The sequence below is a fragment of the Antrostomus carolinensis genome, unplaced genomic scaffold (genome assembly GCF_000700745.2).
Source record: "Antrostomus carolinensis isolate BGI_N321 unplaced genomic scaffold, ASM70074v2 scaffold49842, whole genome shotgun sequence".
In the NCBI taxonomy this organism is placed as follows: Eukaryota; Metazoa; Chordata; class Aves; order Caprimulgiformes; family Caprimulgidae; genus Antrostomus; species Antrostomus carolinensis.
The window spans coordinates 4,471-5,884 of NW_010301210.1; the positions used below are offsets into that span (position 1 = coordinate 4,471).

Below are 1,414 nucleotides of genomic sequence, written 5' to 3' on the forward strand. Positions count from 1 at the left end.
TGGGCACGCAAAGGGACTGAATATCACTGTTCTTCCATCTGACTGCTGCTTCCTGCCTGGTTTGGCACTGCTGCAGCTGCTCCTGCTGACCTGGGTGTAACCTTTCTGATGGGAAGGTCTCCCATGGGAAATAGTCTCAGAACTGACTTAATTACATCATTTTATTTCCCCTTCCTTCAGTTGGCTGGACTCAGCCTTCAGAATAACTTTGATCACATGGAAGTGGAGTAACTCATCAATTCAGATTAGGCTTTAGAAACCTAAATTTAGATTGGAACAGAATGCTTCAAACTAGAATGTCATGGGGGTTTTTTTTCTGGATCACAGAATCACAGAATGTCAGGGATTGGAAGGGGCCTCAAAAGATCATCCAGTTCAACCTCCCTCCTGGAGCAGGGACCTAAATGGGATCACACAGGAAGGTGTCCAAGCTAAAGAGCCCCAGCTCCCTCAGCCTTTCCTCAGCAGGGAGATGCTCCACTCCCTGAATCATCTTGGTGGCTCTGTGCTGGACTCTCTCCAGCAGTTCCCTGTCCTTCCTGAACTGTGGGGCCCAGAACTGGACACAATATTCCATCAATTTTAAATGTTTTGAGTTACAAATACACCTAGGCCCAAGGGCAAACTTCTAAACAGATTTTGGGTTTGTTTTTTCTAATCTCATTCCAGATTGGTCGGTCAACAGAGAGTCCTATAGACTTTGTCGTGACAGATACAGTTCCTGGGAGTCAGAGTAATTCAGACACGCAGTCGGTGCAGAGCACTATATCAAGGTTTGCCTGCAGAATCATATGTGAACGTAACCCTCCTTTTACAGCAAGGATATATGCTGCAGGATTTGACTCCTCAAAAAACATCTTCCTTGGGGTAAGGCAACTCTTTTTATTTTTTTTCCTTCGAGTTCATTGCAGGCTTATTTTTAAACTAATTTGTAGCTCCACTTCAGCCCAATTAAAAGTTTTCATGGTTGTATTTTCTCTTAGGAGAAAGCTGCGAAGTGGAAGACATCAGATGGGCAAATGGATGGACTAACCACGAATGGAGTTCTTGTCATGCATCCTCGTAATGGATTTACAGAAGACTCCAAGCCAGGGGTGTGGAGAGAGATATCGGTGTGTGGGAATGTGTTCAGCCTCCGGGAAACCAGATCAGCTCAGCAGAGGGGTAAAATGGTAAGAGGAGTGACCAGTGTCTTCTGTAGCATGTTTAAAATGAGTCCAACCATAGTGGTACAGCTTGGACATAAACAAACACGCGCACCCTCAGCAAGTTTGCTGATGACTCCAAGCTGAGTGGTGGGGTTGACACGCTGGAGGGACGGGATGGCATCCAGAGGGACCTGGACAGGCTGGAGATGTGGGACCATGCAATCCTCATGGAGTTCAAGGCCAAGTGCAAGGTCCTGCACATGGGT

General features: G+C 46.5%; 1 protein-coding gene across 1 annotated transcript in view; it reads left to right on the plus strand.

Annotated features, from left to right (window-relative positions):
* LOC104521383 (E3 ubiquitin-protein ligase pellino homolog 1) overlaps positions 1-1,229 on the plus strand; it is a gene marked incomplete at both ends in the record, with an annotated part of 5,333 nt that extends 4,104 nt beyond the window's left edge. The window contains 2 exons of the mRNA XM_010163357.2: positions 670-867; positions 984-1,229. Coding sequence (XP_010161659.2) covers positions 670-867; positions 984-1,229 — 444 coding nt within the window. The remainder of the gene's footprint in view (positions 1-669; positions 868-983) is intronic.
* Between the last annotated feature and the right edge of the window lie 185 nt (positions 1,230-1,414).